Source organism: Microtus pennsylvanicus, chromosome 1, assembly GCF_037038515.1.
Source record: "Microtus pennsylvanicus isolate mMicPen1 chromosome 1, mMicPen1.hap1, whole genome shotgun sequence".
NCBI lineage: Eukaryota > Metazoa > Chordata > Mammalia > Rodentia > Cricetidae > Microtus > Microtus pennsylvanicus.
The window spans coordinates 58,428,698-58,452,567 of NC_134579.1; the positions used below are offsets into that span (position 1 = coordinate 58,428,698).

At 44.9% G+C, this 23,870-nt stretch overlaps 2 protein-coding genes and 1 long non-coding RNA gene across 5 annotated transcripts in view; 2 read left to right on the forward strand and 1 right to left on the reverse strand.

Annotated features, from left to right (window-relative positions):
- Parp9 (poly(ADP-ribose) polymerase family member 9) overlaps positions 1-1,888 on the reverse strand; it is a 36,128-nt gene extending 34,240 nt beyond the window's left edge. For both annotated transcript variants that reach the window (XM_075965065.1, XM_075965055.1), the window contains exons 1-2: positions 1,794-1,888; positions 631-854 (exon numbers count right to left, since the gene is read on the reverse strand). The gene's annotated coding sequence lies outside the window, so the exon portion shown is untranslated. The remainder of the gene's footprint in view (positions 1-630; positions 855-1,793) is intronic.
- LOC142845786 (uncharacterized) overlaps positions 1-21,309 on the forward strand; it is a 98,303-nt gene extending 76,994 nt beyond the window's left edge. The window contains exon 2 of the long non-coding RNA XR_012909989.1: positions 19,437-21,309. This is a non-coding gene — a long non-coding RNA (uncharacterized LOC142845786). The remainder of the gene's footprint in view (positions 1-19,436) is intronic.
- On the forward strand, positions 1,977-21,309 carry Dtx3l (deltex E3 ubiquitin ligase 3L). Of its 2 annotated transcripts, XM_075965083.1 has the most exons (6): positions 1,977-2,160; positions 4,677-4,813; positions 4,856-4,996; positions 11,660-13,201; positions 15,040-15,257; positions 17,496-21,309. In XM_075965083.1, exons 1-6 carry the CDS (start codon positions 1,977-1,979, stop codon positions 17,563-17,565), a joined length of 2,292 nt encoding a protein of 763 aa, XP_075821198.1. In that variant the 3' UTR covers positions 17,566-21,309. The 2 variants fall into 2 exon arrangements, with proteins under 2 accessions (XP_075821198.1, XP_075821188.1); XM_075965073.1 differs by having other exon boundaries at positions 4,677-4,996.
- Positions 21,310-23,870: the final 2,561 nt, after the last annotated feature.

Genomic DNA, 23,870 nt, shown 5'->3' on the forward strand with positions numbered 1-23,870 from the left:
ACATACCATAGGAGACCTGAAAATAATTTTTGGTTAACGTGTTGATGATGAGGACTGGCATGTAATTTTGCTGCTGTTACTGTCTACCTTCTGTTGAATTTTGATCTAAGTCCTAAGAGAAGTCAGGATGGGGGCGGGGAGCCGTAGTGGCTGGACTAGGAAAAGCTTTATGGAAATGAGATAGGAGCCAGGCCTTGAAGGGGCTGCTGTCTTTAAAAAGTGATAACAAAGTGGTGAGACTGAAAAGGTCTCCAAACAGCAGTCTTTGAGCAGTTGGGCTCCCCACAGAGTGTTTGAGGACCGAGAAACCTGCTTGAACCTGCAGGGGTCGTTTTCAACTGAACCTGTGATACAGCTCTGACCTAAGGGTATCTAGATCAAAGTCGGAAACTCTGGAGAACACCATACTTTCAAGATATTAGCCTAGTAGGTAAAAACTAAAGATTTATGAACAGACTCATGATTAAAATGTACAATACAGTGGTCTAAAACTGTTGCCATCGTTAAGTCTCTGGAGTGATTTACAATGTCTTTGCAATAGAAAAACTGTACATCAAAGCGCAGTTGGGAAAAAAATAACAAAACAGCACAGTTGGTTATATATTCATCTTGAGTAAGCTGGATACTAACCGACTGCGGGGACAAGGTCCGCCTTGCCTCCAGAGGGCAGTGTTGTTTTTACAGAAGAAAGACTTCTAAGGTTCCCGGGAGACAGCTGCAGGGCATCTATTAAGTGACGCGCATTTGTCTGTTCTGAAGCGTGCAGGCAAAGAAGCAAAAGCTTCCTTTTTCCTTGTCCTTTTATATAGACCGCTAGCAGGAGGAGTGGTCCAGATTTAGGGTGTGTCTGTTACCTGAAATGATACAATGAAGAAAATCACTCACAGCCAGACTTGTTGCACAGACTTGGGGAGAGAGGGCACAGGCAGATAGATCTCTGTGAGTTCGCGGCCAGCATGGTTCACAGTAAAGCCAGTTCCAGGACAGCTAGGGCTGTTACACTGAGAGATCTAATCTCGAAAAATAAAAACAAAAAAAGGAAGGAAGGAAGAAAACTCCTCACAAGCTCTACCCAGCTAGCTTGGGTTTTAGCTGATTCCACATGTAGTCAAATGACAAGATGAGCCGTCCCCTTGTAACAAGTTAAACCATCACGATGTGTGTAAACTTTACACTTAACACACATAATCTCCACTGCATTTCTGCTGACACTGTAGATCTAAAAGAACCTTCTTCATCCTCTCCCTGACCTATCTCATCTGCTCCCAGGCCTGGGACTGAGCTCTCAGAGTACAGCTCTCCCAGCCTGGGGTACTCTCCTCCCCTCCCCCACCTCACCTTAAGATTCGGCTTGAAACCAACTCTCAGAGGCCTTGGCTTTTTGCTTTGGTCACAGGTACCTACTCTTGTGGTCAGGTGCCTCTCCACCTCACTCTCTGGGGACTCTGGACAGCAGGCAGATCTGTGTTGCTGGATATCTTAAGGACCCAAAGCAGAAAATTCCTAAGTACCCATCTAACCGGTCACCAACCAGGTAAACGCCCTCAATTTCTATGAGTTGAATTCAGAATCGCATCTCAGGAAATATTAATCCAAACAATATAGTTTCAAAGAGCACAAACATGGGAAAAACTTTTTATCCTTAAACTCTGCTGCACCCTCCCTTAAGAAGGTCTGGTCCTGGGATCCCGGTTCCCGCCACTCTTCCGATCTTGGAAAGGAAGAAGACTACCTGGGACCCCGGAGAAATTACTTCCCCCAAGAGCCCACCGCCCGAGGTACAAACTACTCACCGGAGCGAGGGCCCTAGGAGACCGCAGGAAAAGAAAGGAGGTGGCTCTGCGGGGAACAGGGAGGGACCTCCTGGGAAACGAAACTGAAACTTTGCAGCCCGGGTTTCTGGGGCAAAATAAATCTTTGCTCTGTCCGGACTGTGCAAAGTCCCTGAGCCCCTAGCGAGCAAGACGCCGACAGCCATGGCTTCCAGGCCCTGCCCGCCGTCCCCGCTACTCGTGCGGCTGCCGGAGTCCATCTCCCGGGCCCACAGGAAACTAGAGAAATACTTCCAGAGCCGGGCCTCGGAAGGCGGGGAGTGCACTGTCCAGTCCTTGGGCCCCAGCGCCCCCGACACCTTCGAGGTGAACTTCCTACAAAGAGCAGGTGAGTCGGGACAGCAGAACCGGGCCAGGGTCGGGTGCAAAGGCAGACCATGAGGTTTCCAAACAGATCCATTCATGCTTCCGAGGAGAGCCCACAGGAGTGTGGCACTGCCTGTGGGAGCCGCTGCCTCCCACAGACTTTCTCCATCCCACAGTAGGGGAGAGAGCCTTAGATGTGCCCAGCCCCTGACTTGGTTTGGCTGCTTCCTAGGGATAGTTTCCTTTAGCTGCGTTGCCAATTTTCCCTACAGTCCTACAGGAGGGGAGAAAGGGAAGTGTGGGGGTGGGGATCTCGGCGGGAACCCAGAGCCCTGTGCTAGCTAGACAAGAGCTCCACCAACTGAGCTACACCCAAAGCACTTTCCTGTTGTAAATAATGGTTCCACTGATTTGTTTGTTTGTTTGTTATTATTTGCTTGTTGGGTTCAAGACAGGGTTTCTCTATCTAACAGCCCTTGCTGTCCTGGAACTAGCCCTTTTTGTAGACCAGGCTGGCCTCAAACTCACATCTGGGATTAAAGGCACATGCACCAGCACCCAACCCATTGACTTGTTTTTAAATAATTACAAAAGTAATTTATGATCACTTAAAAAAAAGTCAAAAGAAAAATTCCTTGGAGATGCACAATGGGAATATTATCATATATTCTTTTCTGTGAAACAGCTATTGTATATACATTTAAATCATTCTGAACTTTTGGGTTATTAGTTTGGCAGGGGTTTCCTCACTTAACTATAAAATATCATTCTATGTCATTGAGATGAGAGTTTAAGACCACTTCAGAAGCATAGGTTTGCCCTCACCACTTTGAGACAGCGTCTTGCTATGTCCTTTTGGCTAGCCTTGAACTCGTGATCCCCTTTACCCTTACCTCTACCCTTAAAGTGCTAGGATTATTAGTGCGTACCACCATACCCAGACTAGAAACATGGCTTCAAATAACCAAATGATGTTCTACAGTAAAACTTAAGCTGTCTATTTTTGAGTTCAGAATAACTTTCTCCCATCAACAACCTGCTATTCCAGAATGCCATACACAACTGCTCAGGTCCTCTGTTCTTATTGGGACACAAAACTCTTCCTGGGGAGACACAACACACATGTCCACTCACCTCAGATAAAGAGCCCACAATAGACCAAATCAAAGGAAGGATCCTACCAAAGCCCAACATGGTGAATTAATGACTTTTTTTTGTTGTTGTTTTTTCGAATTAATGACTTTTATTGAAGTTTCTTTCTTTCTTTTTTTTTTTTTTTTTTTTTTTTGGTTTTTTGATACAGGGTTTCTCTGTAGCTTTAGAGGCTGTCCTGGAACTAGCTCTTATAGACCAGGCTGGCCTTGAACTCACAGAGATCCACCTGCCTCTGCCTCCCGAGTGCTGGGATTAAAGGTGTGTGCCACCACCGCCCAGCTTATCGAGGTTCCTTACTGGAATATGGGTGAGGGGTTACTTACAGGAGCTGAAATGACTCAAAGACACCTGCATCACCAAAGTCCAGGTCAGCATGGGTAACATCTCACAAAGCTGGAACTTGAAGCACATTGCATAGGCTGTAGGCAGCTCAGCAGCTGGGACAGTGTCCTTTTTTAGGTGCCTCCGTGGATCTAAACCTCCTCCAAGTAGCTCTGCAGGTTTCTGTTTCTTCCAGGCAGATGTCTGGTCTTGGTCTCCTTGCAACTTGGCTTGTCCGAGAGTCTCCTCTGCAGTGCTGCTTTTCTGAGTCTTCCGTGCCCCTCTGTCCTGCCATTCTCAGAGAGGCTCTCAGCAGTCTTTATTGATTACTCTAGCAGGGAAGAACCTAGTGAATCTGGTCAGATTCAGAGACTTCCTGCAGCTAATTTAACTTGTTTACCTTCTGGCTCTAGGAACTTCCCTGCAGGATAGAACGTTTCAATCTTGAGGAAATTTAGACAACAGTGCTGCATTATAGGATTCATCCAACTAAACAATACAACATAACATGTACTTCAGAGTGTTTACCTTGTGTGAGGGATTAAAGTTGTCTAGAGATTCTTAAAAGTGTGTGGAAGGCCAGGTGTGCAGGCACAGGACTTTAATCCCAGCACTCTGGAGGCAGAGACAGGCAGACATCTGTGAGTTCAAGGCCAGCCTGGTCTATATAGGGAGTTCCAGGGAAGCAAGGCCGTAAGACTACATCTCAAAAATAAACAATCATAGCTGGAGAGACTCTCTCTTCCAGAGGTCCTGAGTTCAATTCTCAGTCACATGGTGACTCACAACCATCTGTAATGAGATCTGGTGCCCTCTTCTGGCAGGCATACATGCAGGCAGAACACTAGATACATAATAAATACATCTTTAAAAAATAAACAAGCAAACAAAAAGCACATGGGAGAATATGGATAGCTTGTGTGAAAGTCCTAAGCATATAAGGAACATCTCTGGATTTTGGTGTTTTCAGATTTTCCTAGAATTAACCCAGAGAGGATACTGGGGGTCATCTGTAAGTTTTCTCTCATTTCCCTGTGAATGTGTTTCATGTCTCTCCTCAAGCTAAGGAGAGAGTTCTGAAAAAGAGAGAGCACCAGATGGAGGTTGATGGCAAACCTGTGACCATTTTCCTGGAAACCACGAAAAAGCCAGTGGAGGTTCCAAGCTCCAGTCCTCCATCTCTGACACAGCCAGCTGAGGTTCCAAGCTCCAGTCCTCCATCTGTGACACAGCCAGCTGAGGCTCCAAGCTCCAGTCCTCCATCTGTGACACAGTCAGCTGAGGCTCCAAGCTCCAGACCTCCATCTGTGACCCAGTCTCTGGATGAAGCACTGTCTGATGAAGGGCCTGTTTACAATTCTGATGACGCTATTGTCCAGGAGGTGAGTGTTGAGCGAAGAGCTGGCACTGATGCTACAGCTGCCCCTAGGTCACCGCTTCTGCCCTTTTGGTCCAGCAGCATTAGCTGGGCACTAGCTGTGAGCCAGATGCTGCTCTAGGCACTGGGGTACAGAGGTGAATAAACAGGGACAAGATTCCTGTCCTCATGCAGCCTGTAGTGAGTAAGGGGGTCTGCAGATTGTAAGGAAGTAAATGAACTGAGGAAAAGCACTTCAAAGACAGAGATGTGGTAGGAGAATAAAAAAGGAGTTTTGCATCGGAGAGTAACATGGTGAAGGCATGCAAGGGGAAGATGGGAGACCTTCTTGCTGAGGTGACATTTAGCCTGAGGCTTAAATGATGAGAAGGCACCAGCTATTAACAAAATGCACTCAACAAATAGATAGGTACTGCTTAAGGTGTGACAGACACTGATGTAGGGCTGGGGGCACAGACACTGTGTGGACTGCTCTTAGGGCCTTGACATCGAGTAAGGGAAACAAAGAAGAGTAAACAGATGTATAATAGAATTCTGTCCAGTGACAAGTGCGGGAAGAATAAAGGAGGATGAGAACAGTGACAGAGCCACCATCCTAAACAGGGTGTAAACAAACCCGCGTGATGCTTCATCTAGAGAACATGAGTAAATTAAAGGACCTAGTGTAGGGGTCTGAGGAAACGCTAAAGGAAGACCCCAGACTCAATCAGTATGTAAGAGCAAGAAGTGATTATTATCAGCGTATGTGAGGTCGTTCACCTGCACAAAATGCCCGAGGAGAGCAGGCAGGCTCCTTTTAAGCACAGCTAAGGGGAGTTTTGGTGACAGTTAGGTCACCTCAAATATAATTGGTTAAGCAGGCTGTAGCTCCATTAGTACATTTTTAATTGGCTGTGGTTATGGTTTTATCATTTTAGATCGTACTTGGGCAAGGCAGGGTATGTTTTAGGGAGATTACAGGAACTGTCCTTTTTGGTCACTACCTTGAGGTATTGTAGGAGCTGCCTCAGGCACGGTATGTGCTGTCTCCCTCATTGTCCTTTTAGGAAACTGAAACTCAGGCCCAGCTGTAAAATGGGAAAAGTCAGACCTTTCTCTAGCTTCCTGGTTTTGTAGTAAGAACATTCTAGGTTGAGGGAAGCACATGCACAGGCCTCACAGGAACTGAAGCTCAATGAGGCAAGAGGAGGGGGGAGGCAGTGAGCAAGGGAGAGAGCTAAGGATGGGAAAGGGTACTGTGAGACAGGGTGTAGGATTTTAACTCCAGTGAGTGTCGGAGTCCGCTCCAACAGGAATCAGCAAGGGGTACTTGGATGGAGTGTGAGGTTATAACACAGAAATGGCAGATTACGAGAAGTGAAGACAGAAACAGGATAGACCAGGAGGACTGAAGGCAAATACCAAACAGCCCCAAGTTTATTGCTCAGCCAGCATTTATGCTAAATACAGTCAGAAGGCAGAACAAAGGGCAGTCCAGTCAGCTAGCCACCTCCCCGCACTGTCCTTGGGAGGAAGCTAAATCAAGTTCCTTATCTCAATCAGCTGAGTGGCTTCTAATCTCTAATGAGGAGGGCCTCCAACTGGCACACCCAATCCCAAATCTTAACAGATAATGTGTTCTTTCTCTTGGGCAAAAATGCTCTTTCCCACGGGCTTAATCAGAACTTTCTTACTGGAAAAAGCAGATCAGGCAAGCAAGCTTGAACTCAAAAGACTTCTTTAAGTCAGAAAGGACTCCATATGGAAACTGAGTCACACGTGGGCTCCCACCAGTGGGGATCTTCACCAGATCTTTTTGAGCCTGATGATGAGGGATCTGGATTGCACTTTTTTTAAAAAGAAAGATTTATCTTAGCTGTATGAGTACTTTGTGTACATGTAGGACTTTACATCAGAAAGGAGCATCAGATCCCATGACAGATGGTTGTGGGAAATGAACTCAGGACCTCTGAAAGAGCAGCCAGTGCTCTTAACCCCTGAGTCCTTCTCCAGTCCCTGGATGGTACTGGTAAAGGGTGACTCTGGCTGCTGGGTTGAGCACAGGTGTAGGAAGGAGCCAGGAAGGTGATGACAATGACAGATTCCCGAAGGTCCTGACAGAGGACTGACAAACAGGCTGAAATCTGGAAACATCCTGAAGCTGTAACATAGAGAAAAAAGGTTCCAAGTGGATTAAAGATCATCTGTAAGGGGCTGGAGAGATGGCTCAGGTTAAGAGTACTGACTGCTCTTCCAGAGGTTCTAAGCTCAATTCCTGGTTCTTATTCTTAAAACGATCCGCAGGCGGGCTGGCAGAGCCTGCCATAAGACAAGTGGCTACAGTTTCCCACCAGCGGGAGGCTCTGGCGGGTTACCAGCGGTGCCGGTTACCAGCGGTGCCGGGCTCCGGCTCCAGAGTCCGACACCCGAGTGGTGGCAAAGTTCCCATCAGCAGGAAGCCATGCGGCAGAATTCCCAATGCAGTGGGCACATGTGAGCAGACCCATAAACACAGAAAATAGCCATAACAGCATTTATTAATGGAAAAGAAGGAGAGAGGGAGAGAGAGAAAAAGAGAGAGGGAGAGAGAGAAAAGGAGAGAGAGAGGAGGCAAAGCCGTGTGTACACCCGGAGAGAACAAAAGAGAGAGAGATGACAGGCGGAGGTCAGAGGTAAAAAAGGAGTGGGCGTGGCTAGGGCAGGGACCAAAAGAATAACATTCCCACATCTTGCTTTTAATCAAAAAGCAAATTAGATGCTCCAGTTTGAAGGAATTGGGGTGGCGAATTCTCAAGACTGCTTCTGGCTGATCGTGGGCGTTGTCTTTTGTAGAAGGGGAACCCGACAGAAGGCTGGGTGCTGGTCACATCCTGGCATGGCTGGTCTCCTTTTGACCGGTTTTTATGGCATGGGAATGTCTGGTGTCCCTAAGGTAGAACAAACAACAAAATTAGATTAAGGAAAAAAAAATTTTAGGACCAGGGAATTGAGGTGGTATCTGACCTGTTTAAGATGGATTTCTTAATTCGGCTCCCTGGAACTCATAAGAATTCCTTGGGTTTGTGAAAACAGAAGTTTTAGACATATAATGACTGTGGCATAAGAGATAAATTTGATTTGAAATTTGTTTGGTGAGGTCACCTTGCAAAACCTCAACCTGGCGAAACCTCTCAGCTGTCAAACTGTCAGAGATCTTTGAGAAGGATAAGATTTTACTTGAGTTACTGATTAAAAAAATGACAGAGAACTTACTTGGTTGGCACCCAGAGCTACTTACTCTTTTTGGGTCCTCCGTGGTCGCTGAAGGTTGCACTTGACCTTTGCTGTTTAGCGCAGGGTCTGTCAGGCTGCAGAAAACCCTGTGGGCTAAGAAATCTGTAGGAAGACAGTTCTACCTTGACCTGAGCAGCTAGGCTGTCGATTCCAGCGATTCTGTCCACGTCTAGAGGTCTTTACTTTAGATCAAAGGCAGGTTTCCCAATGGTCAGCGCTCTGCAGTCGAAGTGAAATGCAGAAGGACGTTGTCCTGTGCGTGTCTGTCTTCTGTCTTCTTTGGAGGGAGCAGAGAGCTGCTGCTAGGAGCCAACCTGTCTCTTTTTTGTTGTTGTGAAAAGTTTTTAATAATTAAATACTTAAATATCACATTCCCCAGATCTCTGAGCAGTTGAGGGCAAAAAACTGTTTGTAATATAAGGTTAGTGGCAGAACCGACAATGGTAGAGAACAGCTTAAGAGACTTAAAGGTACATAGCAGTTTAAAATATATGTATTATTATGTATAGAAAGAGTGAACAGGAATTGGGCAATGTGGACGACTCTGACGGGCCCTATCAGAGGCGTGACATTGTTCAAAACATATGTAACAGAGTTAATAGGAGGATTTTAGTGAAAACTGGGTGAAGAGGCAGGGTAAAACCAGGAGTAAAACCGGGAGAGTGTGGTCACGTGGCCTGGCTCCCAGCCAAGATGGCAAAAAGTCACCTGACCCATCTGGCCCTCAGCCAAGATGGTGACCACCACATGTAGTCTGCTCTGTTGGAGAGATTCCATGACATAACAGAAGCCGCAGCGGGGAGGGGCAAAAGGCTGGAACCGAAAAAAAACGGCCATTTAAATTTTTTTAAAGGTAGTTGGGGCCATTTTGAACAGAGATTGATAAGTGTAAGGCATTAAAGCATGAGGCCAGAGTGATAGGTCTGGATGGCTTGGCTCCCATGGTCAAAGCCGTGAAAACACCCGCAAAAACCTTGGCACCTCAAGCCTACAACGAGAATGGCTCCCTGTAAAGTTAAGATGCAGATGGCACGAACACCCAGGCCCTGTGAACAGGCATCCGAGCTCACGGGGGGGGGGGGGGGGGGGTGTGCTATAACCTGGCTGCATCAACTCGAGCCTCCAACGAGAGAGGGATTCCCGGGCAGGAGGGAATCAGCCAAGGTCAGGCCGCACCATAGCAGACGAACACCCAGGCCCTGTGAACAGGCATCCGAGCTCACAGGGGGGGGGGTGCTATAACCTGGCTGAATCAACTCGAGCCTCCGACAGGAGAGGGATTCCTGGGCAGGAGGGATTCAGCCAAGGCCAGGCCGTACCGTAGCTGCGTGCCGCACCATAGTGGCAGTTATGACGAAAAGAAGGAAGAAAAGAAATAAAAAGAGAAAAAGAGGGAGAACTGGAGACCCCAGGCCTCCAGGCACGGGTGAGCTGAGGGGCTGGCTAAGGCCACACCATCCCAGGCATGGGCTTAGCACAGGAGACAAGCCGAATTGAATGCCAGCGAAGGGAACAACCGAGGCCCTGAAAGCCCGCGGTTGGAGGTCCCCCCCCATCCCTAAAAACCGTGAAGGGTTGCCGGGAGCTCAATGGTCAATCCCTTGGGTTAAAAGAGATGATTAAGCTGGCCGAAATGGGGACACTCACGATTAGAAGCCGGTGTTGTTTGGAGGAGTTGTATCCAGGCAGATGGAACATGTGGGTCGTTGTAGAAAAGGTCCTCAGGTTCTGATTCTGCCCCGGGAGGGGGCTTGGAGTCCTGGATGGCCCCTAAAGCCGGAACTCCGGCCCCGGGTGCAAGTCCGGGGTGGGCGAATCATCCGAGTCACGGCACCAATAATATTCTTTTTTAAAAAATGCTGCAAGATCCCTGTGGCAGTAGGCAGCAGAAATGCTGTAGGTCCCAAATGGTGGTAGCGGGCCATGTGGCGGCAGGCAGTGGGCTCTGGGAGCAGCCAGTCCCAGGCAGAGACGGCTGCTGGTCTCCAAGCAGTGGCTGGTCCTAGGCAGGGAGACACATGGCAGGCGGGCAGGAGACAAAGACATGGATAGACACGACATGCAGGGTGAGGTTGAATGTTTATTCAGGGGGTTATGGAGGAGGAAGGGTGAAGAGAGGACAGAGAGAAAGGGGGAGAGAGAGAGAGAGAGAGAAGAGGAGAGGAGAGGAGAGGAGAGGAGAGGAGAGGAGAGGAGAGGAGAGGAGAGGAGAAAGAGACAGAGAAGGGGGAAGCGGAGAAGTGGGGAGAGAGGCAGAAGCGAAGCTGCTTCTCCGAGAGGAAGATGGAAAAAGAGCGAGCTCAGGCTGGAAGCTGAAGATCAGCCTGCCTCAGTGGAAGGGGGAGGGAGTGGGCGTGGCTTGTCTCTTAAAGGGACCAAAAAAAAAACACATGGTGGCTCAAAACCATCTATAATGAGATTTTTGTGCCCTCTTCTGGCATGCAGGCAGAACACTGTATACATAATAAATACATCTTAAAAACAAAAAGGAATAGCAACAACAAAAAATATCACTTTCAAAAATCTTGAGTAGAAATAAATCATTAGATATTTTTGTTTACATTGCACTCAATTTACCTATATCCCTTTTCTCCTAACTAATCTGGACTTTCTATTGCATCACTGCACTTCTTAAAAACAAGGTGTAAAAGGACTTAGTAACTTTGCATGAGGTAAGTGTTTTAGCTTTCATGTTTTCTTAAAGTAAGAATTAAGGTAAGTAACAAAAAGCATATTGACATGGGGGCTAGAATCCTTCTTGGATTTAGAGCTACCTCTGAAGCTCACAAACTCTTCCTTGAGGGCCACAGCAACTTCACAGAGAGTAGCGTTGCCTTCTCGGCACTCTTAGTCCTCAGGTCAAGCAGATAATGTTGTCTTTAGATGCAGATCTATTAGAAAATGTTGGCACGCAGGTTTCATTGCAAACCAGTTAGTTATGTGGACCTCTGGAATGAGATCTGGCCTTGACTTTCTTTGTTTAATTCATCTTTTTTTTTTTAAAATATTTGTTTATTTATTTATTATGCATACAATATTCTGTCTGTGTGTATGCCTACAGGCCAGAAGAGGGCACCAGAGCTCATTACAGATGGTTGTGAGCCACCATGTGGTTGCTGGGAATTGAACTCGGGACGTTTGGAAGAGCAGGCAATGCTCTTAACCACTGAGCCATCTCTCCAGCCCTGTTTAATTCATCTTTGAACTCCCCCTAGGTGAGTCTAATGTTCAAATGAGACTGACAAGCCTGGCTTGCAGCAGAATGCTCCTCTCAGCAGATTTAAAGGAGTCAACCCCTGCTTTAAAAAAAAGACAAGAAAAAAAGATTGTGGTCTTTTGTGTATTCCTGGGTGTTCTCCTGAAGGGGGTCATATCTGAGACAGCTAATTTGTATGTGTGCCTTTTAAACTTTCAGGTCTTTCTTGCTGTGACTGCTGAGCTGAACTGTGAGCTGCTCTCCAAAGAGCAGAGGGCATACATAGCCTCTGTCTGCCCTGGCATCAGAAGCGTGGAGGGTGAGGATGGTATTGCCAAGGTGTGTGGCAGCTTCAAAGATATTGAGAAGATACATAATTTCTTGACTGTGCAGCTTTTGGAAAGTGAGCAGAAACAGAAGTACCCCACACACAAATACCCCCCTTCTGATGTGGAGAGACAGCCACCCAACCAGCAAGACTCGGGCATGGACTTTTCCTCTTCGGAACCAAAAACCGGGTTAGATGATGATTCTGAGAACCGTGTTGAAGTTCCTCTGCTTTTGCTTGAATATTTCAGACATGCCTATCCTGATAGAATAGAGTCCATAGCGAATAAATTTGGTGTAAGCTTTGAAGTCCGAGACAGTGCTCCCAATATGGCCTCTGTACAATTCACCACCGGCCAACCAGGCAACTTAGAAGCAGCCAGTCAGTCTTTCATCAGAGACTTTCAGAGATACACCCAAGCTCTGAAGCAAGACTGTGTCTCTTTAGAGGATCCTCAGAGAGCAATGGAACTCAGACAGGAGTTGAATCGCTGCTTTCCACAGCTCCTGATAAAGGAACAGGGAAGAAAGCTAACTCTCCTTGGGTCTCAAGCTGACATCTCAGCCGCCACAGAAAAAGTCTCCCACACTTCCTTCAAGACTCCTGTGGAAATAATGTCCTCTGGTTACATGACAGGGATTGAGGTTGATTCAACTCACTTCAACCTTCTAAAACCAGCATTGCACCAGGAAATCTCAGAGATAGAGCAGAAGTATAACACTTGTGTAAAAGTCCAGGAGAAAACCCAGAAAACCTGCCTTCTATTTGTCCCCAGGGATAAGGAGGTCGACCTGTCCGTGCACTCTTACGCCAGTTTCACTGATGCATTCCAACATGCCATGTGTCAGCTAAAGACAGAAATCCTGCCGCTGAAACATTTGGGCAAGGGGAAAGCTCACTTACAGAAGACCAAGTTTGTCGATGACTTAAAGAAAACGCACCCAAATGTACACTTCGTGGTATCTAAAGAGTCAATGACTTTGATGGGTTTGCCGAATCAGCTTGCACAGGCAAAGCAGTATATGTTCAAAAGAATAGGACTGTCCCTACCGTCTGGAGAGAGCTTAAATGTGGATCACGAGACACCCATGGATATCGATGCAAATGAAGCTTCACCTCCTCTCAGAGGCTCTGCTGACAGCTCTGGGGCCTTGAAGGTGAATGATAACGAAGATTCCTGTGCCATCTGCATGGATACCATTATCAACAAGCATGTGCTCCCTAAGTGCAAGCATGAATTCTGCTCCTCTTGTATCACCAAGGCCTTGTCATTCAAGCCTGTCTGTCCTCTGTGTCAGACGTCCTACGGTATCCAGAAAGGGAACCAGCCAAAAGGAACCATGACTTCCACCACTTCAAGACAGTCACTTCCGGGTTATGCAGACTGTGGCTCAATTGTGATTCAATACATTATAGAAAGTGGCATCCAAACAGTAAGTGTACCAGAGAACGTGAGTTTCTTTTGGCTCTGCTAGAGTTACCAGCACCCAAGGGGTCATCCTGTAGCTTCTTAGATGCTGATTTTCTGGGAACTCATTCAGTGATTATGGTAGGGACATAATAGCTAGAGGCCATACTGTTTGTTTAGAACTTGGATGTCTTTTCAGCTATTTCAACAGTGTTGGGGCTGAATCCAGCCCCTTGTGCATGCCAAGCAAGCACTGCCAAGCTGTGCATCTAGACTTTCATGTCTTTTTGACATGAAGGTAGAGACCATATGTCAGGATGGGAGAAGTTGGGTGGGTACGACTGTAATCTGAAGAGAACTATGAATTATTCAGAATATGAGCAAAACAGCATTTTCTTTTTGGTTTTCAGTAGACTCCACCTATAATGCACACACCTTTAGTATAGTAAATTTCGGAGGCATGCCATTGAAGGCGTAAGTTACAAACAATGCCACACCAATTTGGGATTATGATTAATAGGGTGATATTTATTTAAAGGGGAAAAACTTACAGATCACTGTCCCAGGCAACAGCCCTCTACGCGACCAGGAGTCTAGTCGCCGGTGGAGCAGGAAGTGAAGAGAGCGAGGAGAGGGAAGTGGCCGCTTTTTTAAAGGGAGAGAGACCACGCCCCAAGGGGCTGGTATCTCAGCGGCGATAGGTTGGAGGAGTGGGAGGACCTCCCGCAACACCTCCCCCTTCTGTTTAAATAAGAGAGTTCTAAACCTACTATGAAATTATATACAATAAGTACAAATATCCTATTCTAACTAGCTTAGGTCTTGTATAATAAATAACTTGGCCAAGTCATGAGAGAAAGTAACTACATTTATATAGTCTTCAACCCCATCAAAGATCTGAGAAGGGAAATAATGTTACCTGGGTAATTAGGAAGTTCAGTAAAACAACTTCCAAAACATGCAACAAATCACAGAGACAACTAGCTACCTAGGCAATCACCCAAAGTCACATTAGCAGCGTTGGAGCAACCAACTTTGGCTAAGGCCTAACATAACTGACACACCATTTTCAAAGGCAAGCAACTTTCAAAACTATCTTACCCTGTCTTGGCAGGATAAGACAGCCCTGTTTTATCCATTGATGCATGCTCTGTATCTTTGTCAGTGGTTGAGGTATGGGCATTTATTTGCCCCAAGGCCAGTTCTGCCAAAAGGAAAGGCTCCAGGTGGAGTGTCTTTGGTGCTCAACATTCTCTCGGGAATAGAGTGGTGTTGCCAGGAGCAATTGTGTCTCACTACCACAAAACTCTGAGTTAGATTAAAGGCCATTTTCTACAGCTCTTTGAAGAAGTTGAAGATTATCTATCTATACTGAGTATAATCTCTATATATCTAAAGAACCTGATTAGTCTAATTATAAATGACAAACTTAGATGACTATTAGTCTATATAATTCTCAATATCTATCTAACTTAAAGACTAAGACAATAAACGACTGTGAAACAAATGAGGACAATGACCTCCAAATATAAACAATGTACAAATATACATTGCAGTAGGTAAATATATATCAATACACAAACATTATATAAGTATCTTAATCAGAGGTAGAAATGTACACTGCAATATGGTAAATATATACTATATATATATATATATATCAATACAATATATGTCAATACATAAAAAATGTTTTAAACAGAGGTAGAAACATGAATGCATACAATAGTCAATACAATTTAACTTTGTATCAATATACAAGAATCTATATCAATATATTTGTCTAACAACAGTAACTCACAATTACAAATCTATTATCCCATCATGCCATTTTTTATCTAACATTTTCCTTTCCTCTTACAGGATGAGCACCCAAACCCAGGAAAGCCTTATAGTGGAACACGACGAACTGCATACTTGCCTGATAATCAGGAGGGAAGACACGTCTTGGGTCTGCTCAGAGAAGCCTTTAAGAACAGGCTGATTTTCACAGTAGGGGACTCTCGAGTATCAGGAATGTCTGATGTTGTTACATGGAATGACATCCATCACAAAACATCCACATTTGGAGGACCAGGAAAGTAAGAGCCCTTTGAAATGTAATGGGTGCTGGACAAAGTATAGGGGTGTTAAGTGCTGCAGTTTGAGGCTGTGGTATGAAACGACATTCTAGCAGCAGATGTTAGCCCCGTGTCTTAGCGAGGGTTTCTGTTGCTGTGATAACCAAAAGCAACCTAGGGAAGAAAGGGTGTATTTGGCTTACAGCTCCTGAGACACTGAGGGAAGAGGAAGCAGGAACTCAAACCAAGCAGGAAACTGGAGGAGCTGATGCAGAGGCCATGAAGGGGTGCTGCTTACTGGCTTTTTCCCCATGGCTCGCTCAACCTGCTTTCTTATAGCCCACCCAGGACTGCCAGCCCAGGGCAGCACCACTGACAATGAACTGGACATCAATCACTAATTAAGAAAATCTGCCAGGCGGTAGTGGTGTATGCCATTAATGCCAGCACTTGGGAGGCAGAGGCCAGGAGGTTCTCTGTGAGCTCTGGTTTACAGAGCGAGTTCCATGACAGGTTCTAAAGCTAAAAAGAGAAACCCTGTCTCGAAAAACCAAAACTAAAAATAAAAACTCGTGCCAGGCAGTGGATGGATCTCTTTTAGTTTGAAGCCATCCTAATCTATAGAGTGAGTTCCAGGTCAGGCTCCATAGCTACTGGGAAACCCTGTCTCAAAAAAGAAAAGAAAAGGAAAAAAAAATAAAAAGGAAAATTCCCTACAGGCTTGCCTACAGCCGGATCTTGTGGAGGCAATTTCTATATATAACCCTGGCTGTCCTGGAACTGACTCTGTAGACCAGGCCAGACTCCCTCTCTGCTAAGACTAAAGTTGTGTGACACCACCGCACAAGAAAGCAGTTCCTCAATTGAGGTTCCTTCCTCTCTGATGACTCCAATTGTGTCTTAAAACTAGACAACACACACAGCAAAACACTAATCCATAATGATAGCTTAATGAAAAAAGTATTGGTCCCAGCCAGGCAGTGGTGCCACATACTTTTAATCCCAGAATTTGTAAGGAAGAGACAGGTGGAACTCTGAGTTTGAGACCAGCCTGGTCTACAGAGAAAGTTCCAGGGCAGCCAGGGCTATGTTGAGAAACACTGTTTTGAAGAAAAAAATTGGTTCCTCAAACTTTCTACTTGCCATTTATCATGTATGACTTGGTTATTATATTTTGTATCAAAGATGGGCAGGGTAGGGGCACAACTTTAAGTACTCAACTCGAAGTACTCAGGAGACAGAGGCAGGTGGATCTCTGAGCTCAAGGCCAGCCTGGTCTACGGAGAGAGTTCCAGGACAGCTAGGTCTACACAGAGAAACCTTGTTTCTACAACCCCTTCCACCAAATGCATCAGAAGAAAGTGGTTTCAGAACCCAGGATGAATGGTGCCCAAGTCGATTTTAGGGTTTCATGTCAATTTGAAAGGAAGATCCTAGGAATGTTATTTGCTTAGATTTTTGGTTTCTTTTAGATTTAATTATTTACTTATTTGTATGTACATTAGTGTTTTTCCTGCTTTTATGCCTATGTGAGGCTGTCAGATCACCTGAAGTTACAGACAGGTGTGAGCTACCATGTGGGTGTTGGGAAATGAACTTGGGTCTTTTGGAAGCACTGTCAGTACTCTGAGCCATGTCTCCAGCCCTGCTTTGATTTCTTTTAAGGTCATCTTACTCTCCCTCACCCCTGGCTTCCCATTGTTCACAAAGATGTTAAACTAACATGGATGAAAATTGGTAGAAAAAAGTCTTCATTATAAAGAGTCCCAAGATGTAGGAGATGTAATTTGAAATCTGGTCCTATTTTATAAAACTCAGAATTCCTCTACTTGTGGCATCCAAAAGAAAACTGTCCTGAGATCTTGTTAAGTTTCCCAATTTGAAAGTCCTACTGTCATATGATTACCTTCTAGGTAGAATTTTGCATTTATAACATTATGCAAGCAATGTGTGGAAAACAGATGCTGGTCAGTCAGCTGGGCACTTCAGTGACTAGATACCAGCCACTGTCTGATTGCTAGAGGATGCTGGATCCCAGAACACTAGATGCTCAAATGTAAATTGTACAGATTTTGTTGTTGTTGTTTAGAGGCAGGGTCTCACTGTGTGGCCCAGGCTGGCTTCAGACCCACAGAGATCTGACTGCCGTTGCCATCCCAGTGCTGGGATTAAAGGCCTGTGCCACCATACCCGGCTATTGTACAGATTCTTGAGAATTATTTGGGAGGAAACTAACAGGATTCCTTTTTCTTCATGCAGTTTTGGCTACCCTGATCCTCATTACCTGACGCGTGTGAAGGCAGAGCTGAAAGCAAAAGGAATTGAGTAAGGAAAGCGCTGGGAAGACGTCTGTGCACTTTCAAAAGAAGTGTGTTTGGAGGACGCAGTAGGACAGACCTCAATTGTTTTGTAGAAAAAACTTAGAGCATTTTTCATGTTAAGTAGATGTAGTTTCTATAAAGCAGAAGTCTGCTTGCCAGTGATTTCTAGAGTGTTTCTCTTTCTTGGAAGGCAAAATATGAAGGGCATGTGCTGGGGACATCATAACGTGTGAAGATGTGAGCTCAGATTCACAGTATCCATGTAAGAGTTGGTGCGATGGCACACACTTGTAAGCTTAGCCCTGGGGAGTGGAGACGGAAGGATTCCTGGAGCTCACTGGCTAGTCTAGCCCAAACCAAAACCATGGGCTCCAGGTTCACTGAAATCAGGTGCATCGGGGCAATGTGGCGAATGCCTTTAATGCCAGGAACTGGGAGGCAGTAACATGCCAAACCAGGCCAGCCTGGTCTACATAGCCCAAGTTCCAGGACAGCCAGGGCTACATAGTGAGGCCATGGCCAAAAACAAACAAAACAAATATGAGGTAGACAGAAATAAAGACATCTTACATCACCCTCTGACCTCTAAATGCACCTATAAACACATTCACACTTGCGCACACAGAGAGAAAAGTTGTAGGGCAGAAAAACATAAAGGATTTCAAATTTTTGCTGAGGAAGTCTGATCTCATTCTTGTGTCCTATGGGGGTGCTGCTCAGTATGAAATCACCTTCTGTATCTTTCATTGAACCGCTGGCAACTAGTAGACCCTTTCCTGCTGCTTGTTTTGCTTGATACATGGTCTCTCTGTGCAGCTTTTGAACTCTCTTTGTGGACCAGATTGGTCTTGAATTTCGATCTGCCTGCATCAGCCTTCTGAGAGCTAGGGTTAAAGGCATGTGCTACATGCTAATTGTATTTGTTTGTTTGGGTTTTTGTTGTTGCCTCTTTTGGTTGGTTTAGTTGGTCTGCTTTTGGTGTTGGGACTTAAACCCAAGGGAAGTAAATTCAATCCCAACACCTTTGATCATTTTCCATGGCCATCTCTCTTGTGGTATGTTAGTTGTTTGGTCTTTAATCTCTGCCTGGAAAAGTAAAATCCTTGTGTGAATGGGAAAGTGAAACCTTTGTGTAAATGGAAAATTTAAAAGCAGGATTGAGAGCCGGGCGGTGGTGATGCACGCCTTTAATTCCAGCACTCGGGAGGCAGAGACAGGCGGATCTCTGTGAGTTCGAGGCCAGCCTGGTCTACAGAGCTAGTTCTAGGACAGGCTCCAAAGCCACAGAGAAACCCTGTCTTGAAAAACCAAAAAAAAAAAAAACAAAAAAAAAAAAAAACAGGATTGAGGGGCTGGAGAGATGGCTCAGAGGTTAAGAGCACTGGCTGCTCTTCCAGAGGTCCTGAGTTCAATTCCCAGCAACCACATGGTGGCTCACAACCATCTGTACTGAAATCTGGTGCCCGCCTCTGGCATGCAGTCATACATCGAGGCAGAATGTTGTATACATAATAAATAAATCTTTAAAAAAATAAAACAGGATTGACTGGAAGAGACTCCCACTTCCCTCCCTACCCATAGTGAGAAACATGCCCAGGAGGTCAGGCAACTTTTGATAATAAGAAGATAATCTTGTGTGTCAGGATACAGAACCTAGTAGACAGTTGGTGCTTAGAGTGTGTTTGTTGCCTGACTCAGCTCAGCAGAGGGATGAGCATATAAAAAGATGAATTCCTCAGATTTTTGGGATTTTTTGTTTTGTTTTGTTTTTTCGAGACAGGGTTTGTAGCTTTGGTGCCTGTCCTGGAACTAGCTCTTGTAGACCAGGCTGGCCTCTAACTCACAGAGATCCACCTGCCTCTCAAGTGCAGGGTTAAAGGCGTGTGCCACCACTGCCCGGCTCTCCTCAAATCTTTGGCAGAAGCAGGACCAGAGACTTTAACATTCATTCGGGAAACAGTTTCTTACCCCAACATGTATTGGTGAGACTCTGGCCAGGACTTTATCATGGGCTTTGCTCTTCCCCATCCTTGGAATCAGCCTCAAAGGGTGCACTCGCCCCGCCACAGACATGATCATGTTTTTCATATTTTACCCCCATACGTTATGCTGTGCTTTTAAATATGTTCTGTTTTAAATTTAACAGATAAATAACCTTGCCTTACTTTAACATTTTCTAATAACTGTTACCTGAAATGTAGTGGGTTTTTTTTGTTGTTTGTTTTTTGGAGGGCATTCTGGTTTTGGTTTAGTTTTTTCGTTTTGTTTTGGTTTTTTATTTTCTTATTTTTTGGTTTTTCTTAACCCTTTGACTCAATCCCACCAGTCTATGTTGTCTCTCTTGTAGTCTTTCTAATCCTTTCTCTGGACGTGAGTAAAGAAGAGCTAAACCTCCTGCAGAGTCTGTCTGGCCTGTTACAGTTCTCTGTAAGCAGTTTCCCTCTCAGAAGGAAACCCTAGTAGAGAGTGTGCTGGTGATCTGAGGTCCACCTTCTCTCCAAAATGGCCGATGAATGTCTTGAGCTTTCCCTGAAGACACACATGCACACTTAAAAACATTTAGCCAGATAATAGTATAATAGTATCAAGCATTTATTGAGTAGTTACTCTGTGTGTGCCTTATGTTAATATGATCAATACAATTAGTAACTCTAGTCTTTCCACAGAAAACTGGTGTGCAGAGACTATTAGGTAGTCACCAAGGTAACATAATTAATAAGTGGAAATGCTAGCTTTTACTTCAGTCCTGGTTTTGTGTTTTTGAGACAAAGTCTCATTTGGCCAAATTGGTCTTGAAATGTAGCCAAGGGTTTTCTTTAACTCTGACCCCCCTGCCTACTATCCAAGTTTTTGCTTATATCCTAGATTGATCTTCTTGTTGTTGTTGATTTCTCTTTTACTCTTTGAGGGGCCCATCACCCAGCTCCAAAATAATCACTCAGAGACCTATTCTTACTTAAAAACACCCGGCCTTATCCCATCTACCTTTAGCCTCTGGGCTTCTATTGTTTTTTGTTTGTTTGTTTGTTTGTTTGTTTTTCGAGACAGGGTTTCTCAGTAGCTTTTTGGTTCCTGTCCTGGAACTAGCTCTTCTAGACCAGGCTGGCCTCGAACTCACAGATATCCGCCTGCCTCTGCCTCCTACCCTTCTTTTCTTGTTCCATGATCTCTGTTCCCAGATTTCTCCTTCTCTTTATTCTCTCTGCCTGCCTGCCCTGTCTATCCTTTCTCCTGCCTAGCTATTGGCTATTCAGCTCTTTATTAGACCAATTAGGTGTTTTAGGTAGGCAAAGTAACACAGCTTCATAGAGTTAAATAAATGCAACCTAAAAGAATGCAACACCTCTTTGTTTCATTAAACAAACATTCTACAGCATAAACAAATGTAACATATCTGCAACTAATATTCCACAAGCCATCTCTCAGGATCTGCCTTCCTATCTGCCAAGTGCACGGATACATTGTTATGCCTCACTTCTACATCCAGCTTAAACCTTTTACTGTTAATGATTTACCAAGTTTTTATCATTAAGACTAATGATCAGTTTCTGTCATCTAATCTAGCAGTTTAATTTACTCCAAAAAAGCAAAAAAAAAAAAAAAAAAAAAGGTTTCTGTTAACTTCTGGATCTTGTATTTCATAATATATGCATATGCAAATTCAATATGGTGTGAATGCTTAATGGCATTTGGATTTCTGCTTTTGCAGGTGTTATTATCTGGCTTAAATAAATTTAGGTTCTTATTTACAAGAGATTTTGTGGTTTCCCTTATTTCTCATTGTTTTTTCCTTAGATTGGAATTCTGTTTCCTATGACACATTGTATACAGTGGTGTGTGGCTTCACGTTTGATTATAAAAAGTATCATATTTCTCAGTATTTTTCCCTTCTAGAGAATATAGGTGTAGGCCCATATTTCTGGATGGTGGGGCAGCCAGGCACAAAAGCCGTAGGCCTGATCTGAGGTGGTCATGTAGCTCTGCAGACAAGCTGTCTGTGCCTAACAATGGTCAGGAAGTTTGGAGGATATCTTATAGAGATGCTAATTCATGGCCTACATGACAGCTAGCATACTCGGCAAACAGGTAGATGCGGACTTGACAGAAGGCCATTCACCTGGTTACCTAAGAGATTAATCTAATGTATTTTCCCGTTCAGTTGATGTGTTGTTATATAAGTTGTTTGGATAATAAACGAGGGAGCTCTTCAGGAGAAAAGACTCTGAGATGCCCTTCAATGATGACCATGTAAGTTGCGTCTGATTATTCCTCACGACTCTGTTCCAGTCCAGTTAGGGAATCTGTGTTGGAGCGACATGGGCTCCAACATATAGGTTGCTATAGAAACAAAAATAGACCACAGGGACAGTGATATAGGTCAGAGGGTAAAGGTGCTTGCTGCTGATGTGGGATGGCCTTTTGTATATGTGTTGCTTTTATTGGTTAACAAAGAAGCTGCTTAGGCCCCGTTTGTCAAAGGACAAATTGGTGCTGGTCCTGGGTTGGGCCTACCTAGGGAGGGTCTAGTGCCGAGAGTCCGGGCCGGGTGCTTTTTGCGTTTTTTTTTCTTTTTAAAACATTTTTGAGACAATGTTTCAATGTAGTATAGAGTGGTTTCAAACTCCTACGCTCCTGACCCAACTTCCGATGTGCTGGGATTACAAGAAATAGCCACTATGCAAAACTCAAGCCTGGTTTCGTGATTTACTCTCTTCAAAAGTCCCTAGAAAACCTTTCTGGTTTCTTTTTATTCCAGAAGAAAAAAAATTCACCTGTCAACATACGTTTAGTTGAGGCTGGCCTTACGTCTTGAGGCTGCAGGGCCTGGCGATTCCGATGCTTTCAGGTGGGCACTGGGTAGAAAGACCATTTCTGGCTGTCAGGTCACCTATTTATTTTCTTTTCGAATCAGAGTCTTTGATAGCCCAGGCTAGCCTCGACCCATGATCCCACTCTCAACCTTGCTATTGCTGGTATTAAAGGGGTATACCACTATACCTGCTTCCGTGTGGTGATTCCGAGGGCATCTGACAGTCAACATAATTGGTCAGAAGTAGGGAAACAGTGACATCAAAACAGGCATAGAACTGCCAGCTTGGAGTAACAGTTCACAGAGAGAAGTAATTTTAATGGAGACTGGTCAGTTCTTTCAACTTTGGGTGCCTGGTTTTCTAGGGAGGGAGCTCAGATCTATTTCCCAGGAAAACAAGAGTCACTGTGAAATACACGCGCTTATTTAGTGTAGTCCTGGTGCCGGCTTGGCTCCTCTCTCCCCTGCACCCTCCTGCCCACTACTACTGGTCCCACCTCTTCTTATAGTTCAAGTTTCTCTGTTTCTTGCCTCCGTGTCGTTCTCTCACCAGGAGACTCTGTCTCGCTTCTTCCCATGTCTCTACCATTACCCCCCTTTAAAGCACGTATTATTTGCACAATAACAATAGGTTTCCACAGATGTTTTATGCGGTACACTTGTATCATCTTTACCACCACCTTTGGTGCTCTCTGGTCCTCATGTCACCTCCTGACATGCAGTATTTGTCTTTCTAAGTTCAACTTACTCTGATCTACATGTGATCCCCAGGTCCCTGCACACCCACATCCACCGCATCACAGGTCACCAAAGCCAACTCATGGATTAGCCTACGTGCCCATCGTTGGGTGAATGGATCCTGAAAATGGGCTTCCCAGGGTCGGAGAGGCAGCTCAGCAGTTAAGAGTACTTGCTGTTCATACAGAAGATCATTCAACACCCTCATGGTGTCTCAGATGTGTCTGAATCTAGTTCCAGAGATCTGACAACCTCTCTTCTGTAGACCAGGCCTGCCTCTGCCTCCTTTGTGTTGGGAGTTAAAGGCCTTGACACCCTCTTCTGACCCACATGAGCACCAGGCACACACATTGCACGGTAATACTCATCCGCATAAAAATAATAATTTTTTAAAAAATGGGATTCATATACACAATACTTACTATGTTTTGAGAGAACATCTCTGATCAAATCTCTTTTATGAGGTGGCCTTTGGTGGCCTCCTGATGCCCCAACTAGTGCTTTGTGAGCTTGATCATAGGTTAAACTCTACTGGATACAGGGCTGGATTGATCCTCTGTGGCTAAGAGTTCGTAAGGCTGACAATCACCTGTAACTGTAACACCAGGGAATCAGGCACCACTTCTGGCCTCCTGGGCACCTTCCCTCATATGCTACCTGCACACATGTTCACACGTGTGCATGTGCACAAAACACACACACACATACTTTTTTTTAATATTTATTTTTTATTAATATTTATTTATTTTGTATACAATATTCTGT